The sequence below is a fragment of the Mus caroli genome, chromosome 10 (genome assembly GCF_900094665.2).
Source record: "Mus caroli chromosome 10, CAROLI_EIJ_v1.1, whole genome shotgun sequence".
Taxonomy (NCBI): Eukaryota; Metazoa; Chordata; class Mammalia; order Rodentia; family Muridae; genus Mus; species Mus caroli.
In genome coordinates, this window is record NC_034579.1 from 75309844 (window position 1) to 75328108 (window position 18265).

Below are 18265 nucleotides of genomic sequence, written 5' to 3' on the forward strand. Positions count from 1 at the left end.
ACTCACTTTGTAGACCAGGCTGGCCTCGAACTCAGAAATCCGCCTGCCTCTGCCTCCCAAGTGCTGGGATTAAAGGCGTGCACCACCACGCCCGGCTAGGGTGTGGGCCTTCTTGTCTGTGGGATATGTTCTTTTAGTTGGGCTGCCTTGTCTGACCTCAGTGGGAGAGGAAGTGCCTAGCCTCACAGAGATTTGAAGTGTCGGGGGAGGATACAAAGGGGGACCCCCCCCACCTGCTAAGAGGAGAAGGGGAGAGGTGAAGGATTGTGGGAGGAGGTGACTGGGGGGGGGGCAGTAAGCGGGATATAAAGTGAATAAGTAAAAAACGTAAAACTGAAAGAAAAAAGTTAGCAAGTAAACAGAGCTCAGAGGGTAGAGACCCTGCTCCCTATGAGGGGCCCCGAGCTCCATCCTGCTGCCGCAGAAACCAGGTGCGAAGGGACGCCATAATCGTCCTGAGTGAGCAGGATGTGCGGAGAAGTTACTGCCTCCTGGGTATCCTGGAAGGGGAAGGGGAGGGACAAGTGAATGGGAGAGGACACGGCCCAAAGACTGAAGGGAAGCCACCAGGAGTGGTGACACACACCTGTTATTCTACACCTGGGAGGCTGAGGCGGGAGGATTACCACATTCGGGTTTCAGTCTGGACTACATAGTGTTAAGGGTCTCATATAGCCCAGGCTATCCTGGAGCTTGCTATATAGACCAGGCTGGACCCAGAGACACTGCCTGCCTCTGTCTTCTAAGTGCTGGAATTAAAGATGTGCCCCAAGCAAGGCCTCCCTAAAAATAGCTTCTCAAGTCCCTGACGCTGCAGAGTTGGGGCAGGGGACAGGCATTGGCAGTCAGCACCCTGTCTTCTGAGCTCAGGTCCATAGCTCTCAGGCTCCCTGAAGGACCAGCTCAGGGGGCCTCTTGGCTCTTCTGAATGTCCTGAGTGGCTCTGGCTTTCAGCCCTGGGAGTCACCCCCCTGTGCCACCCAGGACAAAGCAACCTCCTCCTGGGCCAAGCCCTCCTCCATCCAGGACCTTGTTTGTCCTGACAACACTTAGACCCCTTTGCCAGGGTGCTGGGGTTGTTGGCTGCCCTGCCTGCCCCCTGACCTGTCCTACTGTCAGGTGCTGGAGAGCTTCAAGATAATGGACTACAGCCTGCTGCTGGGCGTGCACAACATCGATCAGCAGGAGCGGGAGCGCCAGGCTGAGGGCGCCCAGAGCAAGGCAGATGAGAAGCGGCCCGTGGCCCAGAAGGCTCTGTATTCCACGGCCATGGAGTCTATCCAAGGTGGAGCTGCCCGTGGGGAGGCCATTGAGACAGATGACACGTAAGTGGGGTGCACTCACTGTAGCCTATGCTCCTTCCCAGTGGAAAGGCAGCGCATGCAGTTACAGGCCCCGGGCATGGTGGGCACACTTATATCCCAGCACTTGGGGTGGAGGCAGAGGCAGGGGAATCTCATGAGTTCTAGGCCAGCCAGCACAGTGTAGTGAGACCCTGTGTAACAAAAAGAGGGACAATGGCTTTGCAGTGACCCAGCAGGAGGCCTACATGATACCCCTCCCCCTTCATCTAGCTGGCACCCCATGGCCCCAAAGAGAAGGTACCCTGTCTTCAGAGCTGGGAGGGAGAGCTGTCATTCATAGGCATAGGGATAGGCCTCTGAGAACTGTCAGCCACAGGCCACCTGTGAGGGACAAGAGTAAGCAAAGGCCCTGTGCAGCTGTTCCCCTCATCATCTTGGCTTTTGTAGGGTCTGCGTGGGGCCCCGGAGGGGACCAGGTGAGCCTATGCATCCTGTGTGGTGTGAGATGGGCCTGTGGGGCTTCAGCTGCAGCAGCTTCAGGGCTGTGGGCCGCTGAGGCGTTGAGGAAGGTCACTAACAGGACTGTGCCCCAGGGGACAGGCTTGTTGTATTAACACCTCAGGATGTCTGAGGCAGCTGTGCCCTGTGGTGTGCATGTGCATGGAGACCTGCTGAGGTTGCTCAGGCTGGGCCCCAGGGCAGCTTCTGCCCGTCCTTCTGCTCCCAGCGTGGTGGTCCCCAAAGTCGTGAGCATGGCCCTCCTGTGCTCATCTGATCCGAGTCTCTCTCCACAGGATGGGAGGAATCCCAGCAGTGAATGGGCGTGGGGAGCGACTGCTCCTCCACATCGGGATCATTGATATTCTGCAGTCCTACAGGTGCGCGGGGCCACGCCCAACAGGTTACTCTTACTCCCCTTTCCACATGGCCACGCCCCTCAGGCTACCTGGCCATGCCCACCTACCCACTCTCCTTGACCCCAGCCCACCCAGTCTTCTGCTGCATCTGGGTTCCACCCAGATTGACTCTGCCCCTGTCAGTTCAGCGCAGTGGGTTCCTCTAAGCCCTGCCTCTCAGGCTGGCATTGGGCCAGTGGGCTGACATTCTGGGCCCCATCTGTCCCCAGGTTCATCAAGAAGTTAGAACACACCTGGAAGGCCCTCGTCCATGATGGGGTGAGTCCCATTCATTCATTGCACCCATTGGCCCTGCACTGAGCAGACCAGGGTGGGCAGGGGACATACAGGTGCCCTGCAGCTCAGCACTGGCCTCTGGCCTGGTTCCCATGGGAGTGCTGGGAAGGGTTTCACTGTGTGCTGGGCTGCTGGGGCTTCCACAGCCCCTGTCTCAGTGACCCCCACCCCAGTGTTTAAGACTCCCACTCCCCTAGAATCGAGGTTTAAACAGAAACTTTCAAAGGGTCCTTAGGATGGTCTTGGCAGAAGCTTCCAGAATGTGTGCTAAAGTTAGGGAGGAGAGGCACTCCTGTCATCCGGCCACTCAAGGGGCTGAGGCAGGAGGGTTTGAGGTCATCCTTGGCCTCAAAGTGACTGTGTGTCAGCAAACAAGCCAAAGACCGGTGCATGTGCGTGTCCTGTGACCTGTGACCCCATCCCTGCTCCACCGTGCTTCCCTAGGACACTGTCTCAGTCCACCGGCCCAGCTTCTATGCAGAGCGCTTCTTCAAGTTCATGAGCAGCACGGTGTTCCGGAAGAGTTCCTGTGAGCCACCACCTGTGGGAGGGGGCAGAGGGCCAATGAGTTTCCAGCTGGGTTGGGGGAAGAGTGAGACCAGCCAGGCACACTCCAGTGAGCCCTGATCGGAGGCCTTGGGCCCAGAAGGGCCACATGTCACTAGTTCACATAGGCCCAGCGGCAGGACATTGGGAGGGGCTGGCAGGCAGGGCCTCACCCAGCCTCCTGTGCAGTCCTGAAGGATGGAGCATAGGACATAGACAGTGATGGAGGGGGAGTTGGCTGGCAGGAAGCCGTAGAATCTGAGGCTATCCCAGTACTGACCCCTTGACCCTTCTGACTCTGCAGCCCTGAAGTCCTCTCCATCCAAGAAAGGACGTGGTGCCCTGCTGGCGGTCAAACCCCTGGGGCCCACTGCTGCCTTCTCAGCCAGCCAGATCCCCAGCGAGAGAGAGGATGTGCAGTACGACCTGCGGGGGGCCCGAAGCTACCCCACGCTTGAGGATGAAGGTGACCTGCCAGCCTGGGCACAGGGGCTGGGGCATGCTATACTGTGGATGCAGAGGTCTTAGGGCAGCCTGAACCCGAGAGGTGGTGGGAGGTGAGGAGGGAGGGAGCGTACCAGCAGGAAGGAATGGTGCAGGCCCTGCAGGCTGTTCAGTGGTCCAGGTTTCTGACACTAACGTGACTGACCAGACTGGACAGGGTGGCTGATGGAGCAGAAGGCCAGCTCCTGAGGTGGAGCCGCGTGGGAGGGGGGATGGGCTACAGCCATACAGGCTCCTGCTTGCTGCTCCTGCAGGCCGGCCTGACCTCCTGCCCTGCACCCCACCGTCCTTTGAGGAAGCCACCACAGCCTCCATCGCCACCACCCTGTCGTCCACCTCCCTCTCCATCCCAGAGCGGTCCCCTTCAGACACATCGGAGCAGCCCCGGTACAGGTAGGCAGGGTTCAGGTGGGTGGAGCAGTGTGGAGCCGGTGCTGCGAGCGGGTGGATACAGCCCTGCGTCACCACGCTCTGACAGCAGGTATCCATCTCCTCTGTGCCTCTCCCACAGGAGGCGCACGCAGTCTTCAGGCCAGGATGGCCGGTGAGCCCCTTCTTTCCCCATGGCCCCACCCACCTTAAAAGGCAGCAACACTTGGCACTGAGCTCCAGGCTTCACCCCACAGACACTGCAGGCCTGGCCAGCTTCCAGAACCTTCCGACCCTCCTGCACCTCAGTTCCAGACACCAGAGCAGTGCCAAGCTCCCCTGCGTGCGGGCTGCTTGTGCTGCGAATGCACTCCGGGCCTCAGCAGGACCCAGCGGCTACTCCCCAGGGATCACCCCAGGCTAGGACTCCCTGGGAACCAGGAATTGCATGCAGCTCTGGGGTCGGGGAGGAAACTGAGGCTGGGCCATCCTCTGCAGGCCCCAGGAGGAGCCCCATGCGGAAGACCTGCAGAAGATAACTGTGCAGGTGGAGCCAGTGTGCAGTGTGGGGGTTGTCCCCAAGGAGGAGGTTGCAGGGTGAGTGTCCCCCCTCACTCAGGGATGCCAGTGCTGTACACGCCCAGCCAGCCCTGCCTGCTCTTAACACAAGAGGGAACAAGTGTGTGCACACCTGTCACCCGAGCATTGAGGCAGAGGGTGGTGTCCTAGTTAGGGTTTCTGTTACTGTGCTGAGCGCCAGGACCATAGTTTTTTCAGGAAAGGAAGGGTTTATTCCCACTGATAGCTCTCAGGTCACCTCCATCACTAAGGGAAGTCAGAGCTGAAACTGACTGAGGCCATGGAGGGCACCTCAGCCTGCTTTTTTTATACCCAGGACCACCTGCAGGGTGGCCCTGCCCAGAGTGGGCAGGACCTCCCTCCCACATCAGTCAATAGAGAAAATGCCCATCTGACTGGGTGTGGTGGTGTACACCTTTAATTCTAGCACTCTAGAGGCAGAGGCAGGGCAATTTCTGTGAGTTCAAAGCCAGCCCAAGCCCGGTGTACAGAACGAGTTCCAGGACAGCTAGGCTATGTTAAGAGAGTATGTTTGAAAATAAATGTAAAAATCAGTAAAGAAGAAAGAAAATGCATTGTGGTCTCGTGCAGGACAGTGTGACAGGGACAGACTTAGGACAGTGGGGTTGGGGGACAGTGTGATGGGCAGACTTGTGTGCAGGACAGTGTGACGTTTGACGGGACAGTGTGACAGGGACAGGCTCAGGCAGGGGTTGGGGGGTAGTGTGACAAGGGCAGACTCATGTGCAGGGCAGTGTGACAGGGACAGACTCGGGCAGGACAGTGGGGTTGGGACCGATTTCCTCAGTCACCAGTCCCTCTTCAAGGATGCCTGCCTTGTGTACAGTTGACAGAACTGAGCAGCACGAAGGGCTATGGGTTGAGATCTGTCTCCAAAACCAAAAATAGTGTCCCCTGAGATGGAGAGTTGGTAGATCCAGCTCGGGCTGGGAGAGTGGGCTGTGCACAAAACTATCTCTTACCCTATCACTGTTCTGTGTCTCCAGAGTGGAGGTCCCCCCATGTGGGGCATCGGCTGCAGCCACTGTGGAAATAGACGCTGCCAGCCAGGCCTCAGAGCCTGCCAGCCAGGCCTCAGATGAGGAGGACGCACCCTCTACAGACATCTATTTTGTAAGTTCTCCCAAGACCCCTCTTCAGGCCCCTTTGGGCCCTTGGCCTCCAAGGCACCTGTGGACAGTTACAACTGCTTCTGTCTCTGGTGTGATCACTCTGGGTGGCAGGGCCATTGCTCCCTTGGCCATGGGGACAACTGAGCAAAGACGGAGGCCCTGTGTCTCTGGCAAGCTGGGAACCACGCGAAAGCTTCGTCCTTCTGGGGGAGGGACACTCGTGATAGTGTGGCCTGGGGACCTGGTGAGTGGCTGGGGGCGGGGGGGCTCCATGCTGCCTGCCCTGTGAGATGGGACACGCCCCTTCGTGGACAAGGTAGATCTGACCCCGTCCACCATGGAGAGAAATGCTGTCATGGTTGCGGGCCCAGAACAGGGATATACCCATAAGCAGTCAGAGCTGCAGCAGCCCCCTGGGGGTCAGCTGGCACTATCACAATGTCATCTCTTGACCCTGGTGCTGAAACCTCAGCTGGGGTCTAGGGTTGTCCTCTCCCACCTGGGGTCCTCACTGCTCCCTACTAACTCACCCACGGTCCCTGAGATGCTCCAGTTAGGCCTACGCTCCCACCTGGTCAGACATACTGTCACCTGTGTTGGGGCCAAGGGTACCTTTGTGTTGCTGGTTTGGGCCTGGGAGTGCCCAGGGCTGTGTCCTGGGTTAGGTCCTGGCCTTATGGGATCCCTAGTCCCCGACCCAGCCACACATCCTGCTTCCGTCGCCTGTGCCTGCTAGTCCTGCTCAGCTGCCCACCTGTATCCCCTGCCTGGTTCCCGCTTCATCCTCTACCCTCTCCTCTCTTCCTTCCTCCCGCCCGGCCCACTGTGTGGCCAGTTCGCCCATGGGAGATACTGGCTTTTCTCTCCCCGTCGTCGCCAACTGCGGGCCGTGACACCAAACCACACAGGCGCTGTAAGTGACCACAGCCCGCCACGCGTGGAGATGGGGCTCCGGAGCACAGCAGACCCCTTCTCTCAAGTGACCGAAAGAAAGCACAGCTGTAGTGTAGGTCAGCTGAGCCCCCCTAGACCAGAGACAGAGACGCCCTGTGACCCGAGCACCACTCCTTCTCAACTACCCATCTGCGGCCAGGTCTGCAGTACCCCACTTACTCATGTCACTCTCAGGTGTGGGCACTTAACCAGGCTTGAGTGTTGCAGGGACCACTGAGCCAGGATCTGCCCTTCCCTCCATTGCATACTTCACAGGAGGAGAAACTGAGGCTCAGGCCACACAAGGAACCCACAGGGCACAGGGTTCAGAGGAACCCATCCTCACAGTCCATCACTCGTCCTAGTGACCTTCCAGGACACGTGACTGCGCTGCAGTGGGCCAGCCTCGTAGCTGGGGCTGTTACCTCTCTTTCCACAATAAGTACCAGGCCCAGAGAGGCCTGGGTGACCTGCCCAGACCTGCACAGCCCTGGAGGTAGCAGGACGGTCTGTCACCCCAGCACTAAGAGGTGGAAGCAGGATCTGCAATTTCATTGAGCCAGGGATGGCTAAGTTGGGGGTGCAAGGCTGCCCTCTGCAGGATAGATTGTTGGCCTCCTTGCAGGAGGTAGACCACGGGCGTCTGGCTGGCCTCTGGGGGATGGCACATTCCGCCATACCCCCACCCCGCTCTTGATCTACCTGCTCAGCACCGTCAGCCTTGTTGTCTGAGGCCTTTCTGTGCCCCACTCCTGACTGTACTCCTTGACACTGGGAAGCCCTGCAGAAGGCAGGATGACAGCCCAGGACTGGCTCTCTGCGGTTTCGGCCCTGGGGGAGCCCGATGAGGTTCAGCTTGGATGGGATTCGCAGGAGCCATGTCCCTGCACCTACCGTGCTCAGCGGTCAAAGCTTGCAGTGTTGTCTGCCCTGTGCTCAGCAACCTGTGCCTTGCAGCAGGCTGTTGGGGCTGTGGAGGGTAGGGGTAAGCCCAGGGAGGTCAGCGCAGGGAGGGCCCCCGCTCCACTACAGGCTGGACCAGTGGGGACCAGGGTAGTGGGACAGAGGGGGCACGTGGGGAGGAGGAGGAGGGGAGGAAACCCCCGGCCCGCCCCCTGCCGGCCCTCCTGCACTCCTGCTTTACTAACTGCTTCCCGCTGCTGCTCCCCTTGCCGCCGCCATCGCTTACCCAGGGCCAAGGGTTGGGGGCAGGTGCCCCTCACAGGGACCCGGGGTTGCGGCTGCTCCCCAGGGTTGGGGTCCCCCTCTTTTACTTTCTGTCTCTTCCTTCTGCCTGTCTGCTCCTCGCCCCCTGCTCTTCTGCACCCCTCCTGCACGCGCTGCGCAGCCCACCGACGAGAGGAGCTGGGTGTACTCCCCGCTTCACTATAGCGCGCGGCCCGCCTCCGACGGCGAGAGCGACACAGTAAGTCCCCAGGCAGGGTGGGAGGACAAGGCCGGAGCTCCTCCCCTCCTCTGGTGACTCCCTGCCCCCTCCTCTTCCTCTGGTGCCTCCTTCTCTTACTTTGAATCCTCACCCAACTCTTTAGGCTCCTCTAGCGCCAACTCCTCTTCCTCCCTTCCCCGACTCCTCCCCCTCTCCCTTTCCCCCCCACTCCTCCCTCCCCGCTGCTCCGGGCACAGGGATCTCTAGGTGTACCAACCTTTTGGCCCGGGGAAACCAGGCCTGGCCTCAGGGCTACCCACACCTGTAGCTCTGAGATTGTACCAGGAAGCTTAGTGGATGGCAGGGGCCCCGCATGGGTCCTGCCCTCCCTCACCTGCCCTTCTCTGGTCTTTGCAGTAACTTCTATGCAGTCCCCAATCTGGAGCCCAGCGTCCTTCTGCCACCCCAGCCACTTCCTGGAGGCGCTGCCCCCCACTGGGGCTCAGAGCTCAGCGACATCACCCTGATGGCCCCTGGCCCGACCTTGTTCTCTCCCTCTCCACCAACGGACGTCACTGGCCAGGCCCAGCCCCAGGATAGCTCAGGCTGCCATCAGCTGCTACCTGTGCCTGTTGGGGCAGCAAGATTTGGAGTGCCCATCCTGTATTTATTTGGGTCTTTTTTTTTTTTGGACAAAGAGTGAACACAGGTGTGATTTTCTAGAAAGAAGACAAGACACAGAAAACCCAGGAAGAAGCTGCAGCCACCAGCCTAGGTGGATCAGGCTCTACATGTCTCACTACTCTGGGGACCGAGGCCCGGTAGCTCCAGTAAAAGCCACACACTCCAGGGCTCTTGTTATGGCCTGCAGAGGAGACAGGCCCTGGAGCCTCCGCTTGCCAGCCCAGGTCTGTGCTCCTGAGTTGGGTCACCTCAACAGAGCCCCTCTGTCACCTCAGGTTTGGGACCCGAGCAAACCAGAACTAGGCATGCCCTGTGGTCTTTCTGCATCTGTTTACTGCCACTGGAAGGACATCCCCACGCATGACTGTCACCTGATGCTGGACTGGGAGGGTCCATGTCATCTGCCTCTCATCTCCTTGAAGCCCTGAGCTGGTGCCGTGGGTCCCCTCAACTACTAGGGGATTCTCTGCCCTGAGAAGGGCACAGTCAGGCTGCAGGTCCTAAGACACTGTGGCTGAAGAAAATAAGGGAGAAAGTGACATCACCTCAGCAAAGCCAGCTATGTCCACCGAACACCAGGGAGATTGCGGCCAGCCGTCTCCTCCCCTGGGCAGACCCCAGTGTGTTGGGTTACAGTCCAATCGTGTCATGCCCCTGCTTCATGGATGGTCCACCCACGGTGTGCTGGTAGGAGGAGTCAAGCTGAAATGTTCTGAAAGCCAGCAGCCTGAAGCCACTGCTTTTGGGCCAGCCGCATAGGCCTCTTGGGTTGCACCTTCAGGGACAGAGGTCAGGACCTGGCTGGCTTCCAAGGACTGCAGCAGCCGTGGAGGCAGTGAGGAGCATGATGCTATCATCGTGGCCAGAAAAGGCATGGCCAGGGACAGGACCTGTGTGGGGGCAGAGATGGACAGATGCCTGTCCCTGGACCTCAGTCAGTCCCCTTCCTGTTTTGGGATGCACAGTGAACACACTGGTAAGCTGCTGCAGGAGTTAATTCAGGGGCTGCAAAGGCAACTCGGGTTGGGCCTTGCACAGACCCAGCAGGTGTAATATCACACCTGTCATCCCAGCACTTGGAAAGTTAAAGCAAGAGGGTTGTGGCAAGTTCCAGGCTAGCCTGGTACAGAATGAAATGAGACCAAAAGATAAAACTTCCAGGGCTGGCCCTACCACTCAGTGGGCAGAGCTCACCCAGCTGCGTAAGCCCTGAGTTCCATCCCAGCACCACAGAAACCAGATGGGGTGGCACACAGCTGCCGTCCCTGACTTGGGAAGTAGAGGCAGAAAGACATGCAAGGTCATCCTTGGTGGCTGTAACCAGTTGGAGGCCAGCCTGGGCTACATGAGACCCTCTCAAAAGAGAAACTGTAAATATCTTTGTGACTCCCCATCGTGTCCCCATCCTGTTCTCTCCAACGACCACTTGCCCCACCGTGGACGGTGTGTGAACTGTACTGTAAGGCCTGGGGGCGCCTCCAAGGCTGAAGAGGTGCCCTCTCCGGCCCACTTCTGTTCTCCTCAAGCCATCCCAGCAAGCCCCCTGTCCAGCCCCACATCAACCTCAGTGCAATATGCCCTCCCCGTGGGGTCCCTTGGCACGGTACTGTCTGCAGCCCCTTGTCTCTCACCCCTAGCTCCACTCTCCCGGTGGTTAAAAATCGCATCGCACATCCTCCCCCCAATCCTGTTTGTATTGTTGAATCCATTCTGTAAACTACAAACCTCGTGTGTCTTACTCATCAGGACTTGGGATCCCTGGTCCTCAGCCTATGTGGTCTGGTGTTTGACAATCCAAGTACAGTGTCCTCTTGGCACCAACCAGAGGGGCCTGTCCCTCCAGCGCAGCCGGCAAATGTATGCAGCCCAGGTCCCCGCCCCACCTGTCACAGCCCCTCTTTTTGAGATCTGTAATAAATCTCTAATAAGAAACAGCTCCTCTCCGGTGACTTCTGCGTGTGTGCGATGGGAGAGCAGGCGAAGGGTGAGCACCACGTGTTTTTTGTCCCCCCCCCCCCCCCCCCCCCCCCCCCCCCCCCCCCCCTCTTCCAAAGGATCGGCTCTAAACTCTCCCTGGATCCCACATGATGGATCCCAATTCGCAGATGACTTCCTTTCTCCAAGCCTAAGCTTCCCTATCCATAGATTAGCCACAAGTTGAGCGCAGTACAGGAGCTGGCGGGCGGAGTAGTACTCAGACACGTCCTGGAGTCAGCCAGAGACTGTCCGTTTCTATCCTGTTGTTTTATTAGCTCGGAAGGAACGGGTTGCTACCAGGCTACCCTAGAAACCGAGGACGCCCTCGTGCGTTTGGGTCTCCGAGTTTCAATTTTTAGAACTACACCCGGCCCTGCAGGTTTAAGTTCCGCCCACTCTGGCCACGCCCCTTTGACGTCCCCTTCTAGGCCCAGCAAGACCCTAAGCGTAGTTTCTGAGTTCATTGGCCCCGCCCTCAGATCCAATGTGTCGATCTCGCCTCCAAGGTCCTGCCCACCGCCGCTCCACTTCCTCCCACTCCTCAGTCGGCCACTCTCGACTACATATCCTGCCCGTACCCATTCACAGTTCGTAGTTACAGATGTCAATCTTACCTCAATCAGCCCCGCTTCCGCCCTCTCAAATCCTGATATGCATTCCTCCGCCCACTGGTCTACGCCTGTCAATCTAGTTTACCAGACCCCGCCCACCCCGGCTCCCGTAACCGCCATTCTTGCGTTGCTTCCCAGGCCACGCCCCGCTCAGGTCCCCGGTCCTGTCTCCCGATCTACAGTTGTCGATCTCCGTAAGCCCCGCCCAACCCAGCTCTACTTTTTTCCCCATAAGCTCCTCTGCTAGGCCCCGCCCCCAAGACCCCGCCTATGTGCCCACTAGGCGCCTCTTCCGCCCTAGAACAACCGCCTCGTAGTTCCGCCTCCCTAAGCACATTGCTCACAGGTCACCTAGGGCGCGAGGGAGGGCCCGCCTAGGTCAGTCTCCTTCACTGCATGAATGGAGCATCAATCCGCTAGTTCTAATGGCATCCCGTTAGGAATCTACTATGTGTTCCCAGCTTGAGAACTCCGGAGAAATCTCAGGTTATGTTGTCCCTGGAGTCCGGGGTAGAGGGAGTAAGTCACTCCTATGATCAGGCGCACTTTGGGCAGTCCCTAGAGCGCCGCGGCAAAGGAAAGTCCCCGGCGCCAAGCTTCCTGGTTGTTTACGCGCGCGCATGCGCGGCGTGGGCCGCCAAATGGGTCGAGACTCTCGCTCGCGCTCACCGTCTGCGGGTCGCAGGGGTCGGAAGCAGCGGAGTCGGAGCCGGAGCCGGAGCCGCAGCCGGAGTCGGAGCCGCAGCCGCAGCCGGAGCCATGGGCGGAGCAGCCGAAGGCGACGGGAACACGAGCGGCGACGCGAACGCAAGCGGCGCAGCCGAGGGCGCAGGTAAGCGTCCTGGGGGGCTGCTCGGGCCTGGGAGCCGAGGGGCAGGCGGAGCGGTATCCGAGATGCCGGGCTGCGCCAGGGCAAAGGAGACACCCGGGGACCGCGGGCTATGAGCATAGGGGACCGAATGACTCCACTCGCCACCTCTGCATTCAAAGACACTGTCTTGTCCCGGGCTGGCCTCCTGCGTCAGCCTCTGGAGTGCTCTGGGATTACAGGCCATTGCCTCACAGTTAAGTTTTTTTGCATTTCCTCATAGTTAATTCTGCTCAGTTGACAGACCTTCTTCTCAACTGGCTGTACTTCTAACAAGTTGACCAAAGCCTAATCAGGACACCGTTCATACAGCACTGGAGATACAAGCCCGAATAGCCACATCTATCTTTTACTGTGGGTACTGGGGATTCGAACTCATGTTCTCAAAATACTACTTGGTGGTGCTTTTTCCTCTTTCGTGGTTCCTGGGCTGTCAGAGACTCCATCTATTGGGTCTCTCGTCTGTCATTTCTCATCCCTTCTACCTGTCATCTCAGCAGGACTTGATGGCACTGTACACACCAGTAACCCCAATACTTAGGAGACAGATAAGAGCCAGCCTGGCTGTAGAGGGAGTTCCCACATGACAGCATTGTAGATGTCATATTTAAGATAAAACAAGCACTCAGAAAGCAGAGACAGGAGGGTCTCAGAGTTCCAGGACAGCCAGGGCTACACAGAGAAGCCCTGTCTCGAAAAACACAAAAATTAAAAAAAAAGAAAAACTACATAAAAAAGAACTACTCCCTCACTTTCAACCTTCATTTCTCTTGCTGTATTGTCTGTTATGGCCCTGGGACTTGTGTAGCTCTACTATGAAGGGCAGCCTAGTTCATGTGGGGAGCGATGTGATTTACAGGTCAGTGAGGCTAGAAAGCCAAGTACTTGCTCGGTGTTGGTCTTGGTTGTGACCTCAGCACCTAGGATGGTGTCCAGCAGCAGCCAGCATTGAACAGGTCTTGGTGTGTCCTTCCCACAGGTCAGATTCGGAAGGAGAGCGGCGGCAGAAGTCTAGGAGGCGAAGCCAGAGCCTTCGACCACCCCGATGGCACTCACAGAACCAGTCCTCATGCTCTGACTCGGGTGAGGAGCGGGCTCAGGGCTCCCGGGCCCGTAAGGGTCACAGGCGCTCGTGGTCCCCGGGGTCATCCGCGTCTAGCTCGGACTCCCCAAGACGTTCCCGGAGTCCTGGTGCAGCTGCCCTGGCCCTGAGCCAGCAGCAGAGCCTGCAGGAACGGCTGCGGCTTCGTGAGGAGCGGAAGCAGCAAGAAGAGCTGCTCAAGGCCTTCGAGACGCCTGAGGAGAAGCGTGCACGGCGACTGGCCAAGAAGGAAGCTAAGGAGCGCAAGAAGCGGGAGAAGATGGGCTGGGGTGAGGAGTACATGGGCTACACCAACACCGACAACCCCTTTGGAGACAACAACCTGCTGGGCACCTTCATCTGGAACAAGGCCTTGGAGAAGAAGGGCATCAGCCACCTGGAGGAGAAGGAGCTGAAGGAGCGCAACAAGAGGATCCAGGAGGACAACCGGCTGGAGCTGCAAAAGGTAGGCCGGCCTCGCAGCACGCACGCCTGCGTGGGAGCTCACGTCCTTTTCTGGAGGCTCAGTATGCCTGAACACACGCCTCTCACCATGGTGGCTCCCTGTGTTACTGTCTAGGTCAAACAGCTGCGGCTAGAGCGGGAACGGGAGAAAGCCATGCGGGAGCAGGAGCTGGAGTTGCTGCAGCGGGAGAAGGAGGCAGAACACTTTAAGACGTGGGAGGAGCAGGAGGACAGCTTCCACTTGCGGCAGGCCAAGCTTCGGTGCGCTCCTCCCTGGCCTTCTATTGGAAACTACAATCTCCCTTTCCCCTGGCTCTGCCAGGCGTGGCGTGTGAACTCATGAGACAAATCCCTGGGGAGTCCCATTAAGACAGTGATGGGGATATGGGATCCATTGTCCAGAGTATCCTCTGCCTCACTGAAGGAACCTGGGCACAGACCTGTTGGGGACCCCAGCTCAACCCTGTTGTCCCACCATGGGGAGGGCCAGGCTCACAGGGCCATCTGACAGTCTGAACCTGTTTGGCTGGTTGGGGCCGAGGGTCAGCTGTGCCAGCGGAACTCTGGCCCTGACCCTGCCACCCCATTTCCTCCTACAGCTCCAAGATCCGAATCCGAGATGGGCGAGCTAAGCCCATCGACCTCCTGGCCAAGTACATCAGCGCAGAGGATGACGACCTGGCGGTGGAGATGCACGAGCCCTACACCTTCCTCAACGGCCTCACGGTGGCGGACATGGAGGACCTGCTGGAGGACATCCAGGTGCTGCACATACCTCGGCCTGGGCGGCTGTGCCTGGCTCTGCCCTGCCCTATCCTGCCCTACATTGCCTCAGCCCTCCTCCCCACACCCCTCCTTCAGGTCCTACCGCTCACATCCCTGCTCCACAGGTGTACATGGAACTAGAGCAGGGCAAGAACGTGGACTTCTGGCGGGACATGACGACCATCACAGAGGATGAGATTGCCAAGCTCCGCAAGCTGGAGGCCTCTGGCAAGGGCCCAGGTAAGCAGGGTGGGACATCTTCCCAGCTCCTCTGAGGCCTCTGCAGGGCACAGCAGCACCTGAATGCTGGACAGCAGAACGTGTCTCCTAAGGAGCCTCAGGGAATGGCCGCAGCCCGGGACAGCTGCTATCCCTGCCTGCAGAGCCTCAGCCTTCACCAGGGCAAGCAGAGTCTAAATTGGTGTGCTGCCCAGCTACCCCCTACCAGGCAGGCCTGTTCCTGAATCCCAGGTGGGGAGCTGGGAACCTCAGGCCACGCTCAACAACCTGTCTTACAGGTGAGCGCCGTGAGGGAGTCAATGCCTCAGTCAGCTCCGATGTACAGTCTGTGTTCAAGGGAAAGACGTACAACCAGCTGCAGGTCATCTTCCAGGGCATCGAGGGCAAGATCCGGGCTGGCGGCCCCAACCTGGACATGGGCTACTGGGAGAGCCTGCTGCAGCAGTTGCGCGCACACATGGCCAGGGCCAGGTGAGGCTGTCACAGGGCCTTGACACCTGTGTCCTCCCTGACCGGTGCTTCTTTAGTGATTGTCACCTCAGCACCAGGCTGTGTGTCCTGCTGCCTCGCCCAGGCCCCTCCCCATCCCTACCCTTACACACAATTCTTTTTCCTCCCTCTGTCCCCTCCCAATCTGGCAAGAGAATTGTATATAGATTCCGTGCATGTTTGGCAGTGTCGTGTAAACATGGCAGTGGTGGCTGCTGGATGTCCCCATGCCCTATGAATGGCAACTGTTGGCTTGCCTTGGTTCCTCTGGATGTCCCCCATCCAAGTAGGCCAAGCACCACAGCCAGTTGGGGCCATACTGTGTGAATGTGCCCTACCAAGGGACTGAGATGGTGACACCCTCCTTTTTCCAGGCTCCGTGAGCGCCACCAAGATGTTCTTCGGCAGAAGCTGTTCAAGCTGAAACAGGAGCAGGGTGTGGAGAGCGAGCCGCTGTTCCCCATCCTCAAGTCGGAGCCCACGGCCTCCCACAGGTGAGCAGCATGACCCGGCAGGTGGGGCACCCTTAGGTGGGTGAAGAGCTGGTACAAGCCTAGCAGGATGGGCCTCACCTCTTCCTTCACCACCTGTGCAGCCCTGAACCTGAGGAGCGGCCCCCCAGCCCTGGGACTTCAGTGGACCCAGTGGAGCCTGTGGATCCTGAGGAGGCCACAGCACCAGGAGAAACAGAGGGGGAGGCAGAAGGGGAGGCAGTGCTGATGGAGGAAGACCTGATCCAGCAGAGCCTGGCAGACTACGATGCCGGCCGCTACAGCCCACGGCTGCTCACAGCACACGAACTGCCTCTGGACGCGCATGTGCTGGAGCCACACGAGGATCTGCAGCGCCTGCAGCTGTCTCGCCAGCAGCTTCAGGCTACAGGTAGGGGCTGGCCCAGACTGGGGACCTTGTCATGGCGGGGGCAGGGACGGGTGTGGGCAGCCCCAGCTGACCCCTCTGCCCTCACAGGTGATGCGAGTGAGAGCGCTGAGGACATCTTCTTCCGGCGTGCGAGGGAGGGCATGGGGCAGGATGAGGCACAGTTCAGCGTGGAGATGCCACTGGGCGGCCGGGCCTACCTGTGGGCCGACAAGTACCGGCCGCGAAAACCTCGCTTCTTCAACCGCGTGCACACGGGCTTCGAGTGGAACAAATACAACCAGACACATTATGACTTCGACAACCCTCCACCCAAGATTGTGCAGGGCTACAAATTCAACATCTTCTACCCGGACCTCATCCGTAAGCGCGCCACACCTGAGTACTTCCTGGAGGCTTGCGCAGACAACCGGGACTTTGCCATTCTGCGCTTCCATGCAGGACCGCCCTACGAGGACATCGCCTTCAAGATCGTCAGTCGTGAGTGGGAGTATTCGCACCGCCATGGCTTCCGCTGCCAGTTCGCCAATGGAATCTTCCAGCTCTGGTTCCACTTCAAGCGCTACCGCTACCGCCGGTGACACCTGTGGGCTGCCCGCCCCTGTCAGGCTGGCCCCTGGACAGCTCCCAGGTGGGAAGGCCAAGAGGACCAGGAGGCCTCCTTCAGAAGCCTTAGGAATCTGTGGACCACCTCTGGGCTTCAGTCACCAGCACTGTGCTGGCCGCAGCCCCTCTGGCAGATCCCTGCCTGTCCTGAAAGGATTTTTAACTCTTCTTGGGAAGACTGCTTACTTACAGAAAGGTCTTGTTTCCATGGACTTGTTCAACCGGGGAACCCCGTGTGGTTCTGATACATTTAATAGAAAGCTTATTCTAAACTGGCTTCTGATCTGAGTCACAGGGCAGATACCACACCCAGATGGCTCAGGGAATTGGGGTCAGGACTCGGGGTCTTCTCTGACAAGACCATTGCTGTCTAGGGAGACATAGCTGTCACCACTGGGGTGGGTCCTTGTTTGCACCCAGTGGAGGCCAAGGATACCATTTGGCAGCCCAGATTTGCCACCAAGTGTCACCCATTGGCAAGGCTGAGAGGCCACCCTGTCATCCCAGCCCCTAACCCCATGGAATGTAGCAAGACACACACCTGTCCAGATAGGACTGTACTGCAGCCCAAAAGTAGCCCTGTCCTGTTAGCCCAGGGAGGCCATGACTAATGGCCTCTGCCGTGGGTACTCACTCATCTCCAAAGGTCCCACCAGGACAGAGCTGGGACATCTGAGCTTAAGAGATACTTGGATGCCGTGCACAGCACATAGCATGTTGGGCCTCAGTTCCTCTACCTGGGCTACAAGGGGTCCATCCCCTCCCCCACTACACTATGAAGTTTCCGGCCTGTTGGCTTCTCCTGTGTGCAGGGTCCCAGCTTGCAAAGAGGCAGAACTGGGGAAGCAGATGGGGGCATGCAGGTAAGGGCATCTTGAGGTGCCCAGCATTGGAGGGCAGGCCCCGCCCTATGAAAGGGGGTCCAGCCATCCCAGGGCACTGAGCAGCCATAGATGGTGAGGCGGGCATGGATGCAGACCCCGTGCTCAGACCTCTCCCAATGCACACAGGACTCTAAAGTCCCGGAAACTGCCTCCAGCTCCCACGTCAGTTGTTTCCTTCCTTTGGCTGTGTCCATGGCTAAGAATAGGCCCCACGGCCTCGGCGGAAGCCACAGCCACAGGGGGTACATCCTGAGCCTCAGCTCCCACACCACCCCAGCAGCCTTGAGCCCAACTCCTCCTGTCCTTGACTGTGGTTGGGAGCCTTAGTAGGAAACTACAGCTCTGGGCCTCACCCGATGGTCTTGTGTGGGCTCTGCATCACGCTATGTTTCTGCCTAAGTTTCACCATGCATTCTGAGCTCTGTTACCTCCACACAACAAAGATGAGTGTCCTTCAGCCATTGCCTGATTCTCCAGACCAGACATATCCTTATCTCAGGCCAAGGGACAGAGGAAGAACATACAACCACCTCTCTCTCTGTTCCACCCACCCCAACCCATCCACATCAAGAGCAGCCTCATGTCCTCTTCCCACCACAGCTCCACCCTCACCACCAAACATTCCTGCCAGGACACCTATTCATCTTTTTTTTTTTTTTTTTTTTTTTTTTTTTTTTTAGATTTATTTATTATTATAAATAAGTACACTGTAGCTGTCTTCAGACGCACCAGAAGAGGCCATCAGATCTCATTATGGGTGGTTGTGAG

At 58.4% G+C, this 18265-nt stretch overlaps 2 protein-coding genes across 4 annotated transcripts in view; both read left to right on the forward strand.

Moving 5' to 3' along the window:
- Pip5k1c (phosphatidylinositol-4-phosphate 5-kinase type 1 gamma) overlaps positions 1-10566 on the forward strand; it is a 27361-nt gene extending 16795 nt beyond the window's left edge. Inside the window, exons 8-19 of one of the 3 annotated variants that reach the window (XM_021173792.2) lie at positions 1120-1325; positions 2099-2182; positions 2431-2479; positions 2942-3026; positions 3348-3509; positions 3802-3940; positions 4059-4091; positions 4415-4513; positions 5503-5629; positions 6464-6541; positions 7910-7987; positions 8366-10566. In XM_021173792.2, coding sequence (XP_021029451.1) covers positions 1120-1325; positions 2099-2182; positions 2431-2479; positions 2942-3026; positions 3348-3509; positions 3802-3940; positions 4059-4091; positions 4415-4513; positions 5503-5629; positions 6464-6541; positions 7910-7987; positions 8366-8368 — 1143 coding nt within the window. In that variant the 3' untranslated portion in view covers positions 8369-10566. The remainder of the gene's footprint in view (positions 1-1119; positions 1326-2098; positions 2183-2430; positions 2480-2941; positions 3027-3347; positions 3510-3801; positions 3941-4058; positions 4092-4414; positions 4514-5502; positions 5630-6463; positions 6542-7909; positions 7988-8365) is intronic. The other 2 variants (XM_021173790.1, XM_021173791.1) reach the window with 2 other exon arrangements.
- A 1122-nt stretch (positions 10567-11688) lies between these two features.
- Positions 11689-16885, forward strand: Cactin (cactin, spliceosome C complex subunit). The gene is made up of 9 exons (XM_021174163.2): positions 11689-12052; positions 13068-13635; positions 13750-13895; positions 14234-14396; positions 14525-14639; positions 14918-15110; positions 15503-15622; positions 15724-16010; positions 16098-16885. Exons 1-9 carry the CDS (start codon positions 11841-11843, stop codon positions 16586-16588), a joined length of 2295 nt encoding a protein of 764 aa, XP_021029822.1. The 5' UTR covers positions 11689-11840; the 3' UTR covers positions 16589-16885.
- Positions 16886-18265: the final 1380 nt, after the last annotated feature.